A 2,227-nucleotide genomic window follows, 5' to 3' on the forward strand; every position below is an offset into this window, starting at 1 on the left:
CATAAAAAAAGGTAACATGGTAATATAGAATAAAGGTAACGACATGGTAATATTATAGAATAAAGGGTAACGACATGGTAATGTATAGAATAAAGGGTAACACATGGTAATAGTATAGAATAAAGGTAACAATGGTATATATATGAATAAAGGGTACAACATGGTAATAGTATAGAATAAAGGGTAACAATGGTAATAGTATAGAATAAAGGGTAACAACATGGTTAATAGTATAGATAAAGGGTAACACATGGTAAATAGTATAGAATAAAGGGTAAACATGGTAATAGTATAATAATAGGTACAACATGGTAATAGTATAGATAAAGGGTAACATGGTAATAGTATAGAATAAAGGTAACACTGGTAAAGTATAGAATAAGGGTAACAATGGTAATAGTATAGAATAAAGGGTAACAACATGGTAATAGTATAGAAATAAAGGGTAACAACATGGAATAGTATAGAATAAAGGGTAACAACATGGTAATAGTATAGAATAAAGGGTAACACATGGTAATAGTATAGAATAAAGGGTAACAACCATGGTAATAGTATAGAATAAGGGTAACAACATGGTAATAGTATAGAATAAAGGGTAACAACATGGTAATAGTATAGATAAAGGGTAACACTGGTAATAGTATAGAATAAAGGGTAAAACATGGTAATAGTATAGAATAAAGGGTAACAACATGGTAATAGATAGAATAAAGGGTAACACATGGTAATAGTATAGAATAAAGGGTAACCATGGTATAGTTATAGAATAAAGGGTAACACATGGTAATAGTATAGAATAAGGGTAAATGGTAATAGTATAGAATAAAGGTAACAACATGGTAATAGTATAGAAAAAGGGTAACAACAATGGTAATAGTATAGATAAAGGGTAACACTGTGATAGTATAGAATAAAGGGTACAACATGGTAATAGTATAGATAAAGGGTAACGATGGTAATAGTATAGAATAAAGGGTAACAACTGTAATAGTATAGAAAGGGTACAACATGGTATAGTATAAATAAAGGGTACAACATGGTAATAGTATGAATAAAGGGTAACACATGGTAATAGTATAGAATAAGGGTAACAACATGGTAATAGTATAGAATAAGGGTACATGGTAATAGTTAGAATAAAGGGTAACAACATGTAATAGTATAGAATAAAGGTAACAACTGGTAATAGTATAGAATAAAGGGTACCAACATGGTAATAGTATAAGATAAAGGGTAACAACATGGTAATAGTATAGAATAAAGGGTAACAACATGGTATAGTATAGAATAAAGGGTAACAACATGGTAATAGTATAGAAGTAAAGGAGTAAATGGTAATAGTATAGAATAAAGGGTAACAACATGGTAATAGTATAGATAAAGGGTAACAACATGGTGATGTATAGAATAAGGTAACCATGGTAATAGTATAGAATAAAGTAACACATGGTAATAGTATAGAATAAAGGGTAACGAACATGGTAATAGTATAGAATAAAGGGTAACGACATGGTAATAGTATAGAATAAAGGGTACGACATGGTATATAGTATAGAATAAGGGTAACAACTGGTAATAGTATAAAAAAGGGTAACATTGGTAATAGTATAGAATAAAGGGTAACAACATGGTAATAGTATAGAATAAAGGGTAACAACATGGTAATAGTAATAGAATAAAGGGTAACAAATGGTAATAGTATAGAATAAAGGGTAACAATGGTAATAGTATAGAATAAAGGGTAACATGGTATAGTATGAATAAAGGGTAACACATGGTAATAGTATAGAATAAAGGGTAACAACATGGTGATAGTATAGATAAAGGTAACAACATGGTAATAGTATAGAATAAGGTAACACATGGTAAATAGTATAGAATAAAGGGTAACACTGTGTATAAGTATAGAATAAAGGGTAACAACATGGTAATAGTATAGAATAAAGGTGTAACAACATGGAATAGTATAGAAATAAAGGGTACAACATGGTAATAGTATAGAATAAGGTAACACATGGTAATAGTATAGAATAAAGGGTAACAACATGGGTAATAGTATAGAATAAAGGGTAACAACATGGTATAGTATAGAATAAAGGGTAACAACATGGTAATAGTATAGAAATAAGGGTAACAACATGTAATAGTATAGAATAAAGGGTAAGCAACATGTAAATAGTATAGAATAAAGGGTAACAACATGGTAATGTATAGAATAAAGGGT

At 29.3% G+C, this 2,227-nt stretch overlaps 1 protein-coding gene across 1 annotated transcript in view; it reads left to right on the plus strand.

The window, feature by feature from the left end:
• The first annotated feature begins 1,759 nt into the window (after positions 1-1,759).
• The window catches only part of pdzd2 (PDZ domain containing 2), a 48,836-nt gene continuing 48,368 nt past the window's right edge, over positions 1,760-2,227 (plus strand). Inside the window, exon 1 of the mRNA XM_038996648.1 lies at positions 1,760-1,770. Within this exon, the coding sequence (XP_038852576.1) occupies positions 1,760-1,770 (11 nt within the window). The remainder of the gene's footprint in view (positions 1,771-2,227) is intronic.

This window comes from Salvelinus namaycush, chromosome 1 (genome assembly GCF_016432855.1).
Source record: "Salvelinus namaycush isolate Seneca chromosome 1, SaNama_1.0, whole genome shotgun sequence".
Taxonomy (NCBI): Eukaryota; Metazoa; Chordata; class Actinopteri; order Salmoniformes; family Salmonidae; genus Salvelinus; species Salvelinus namaycush.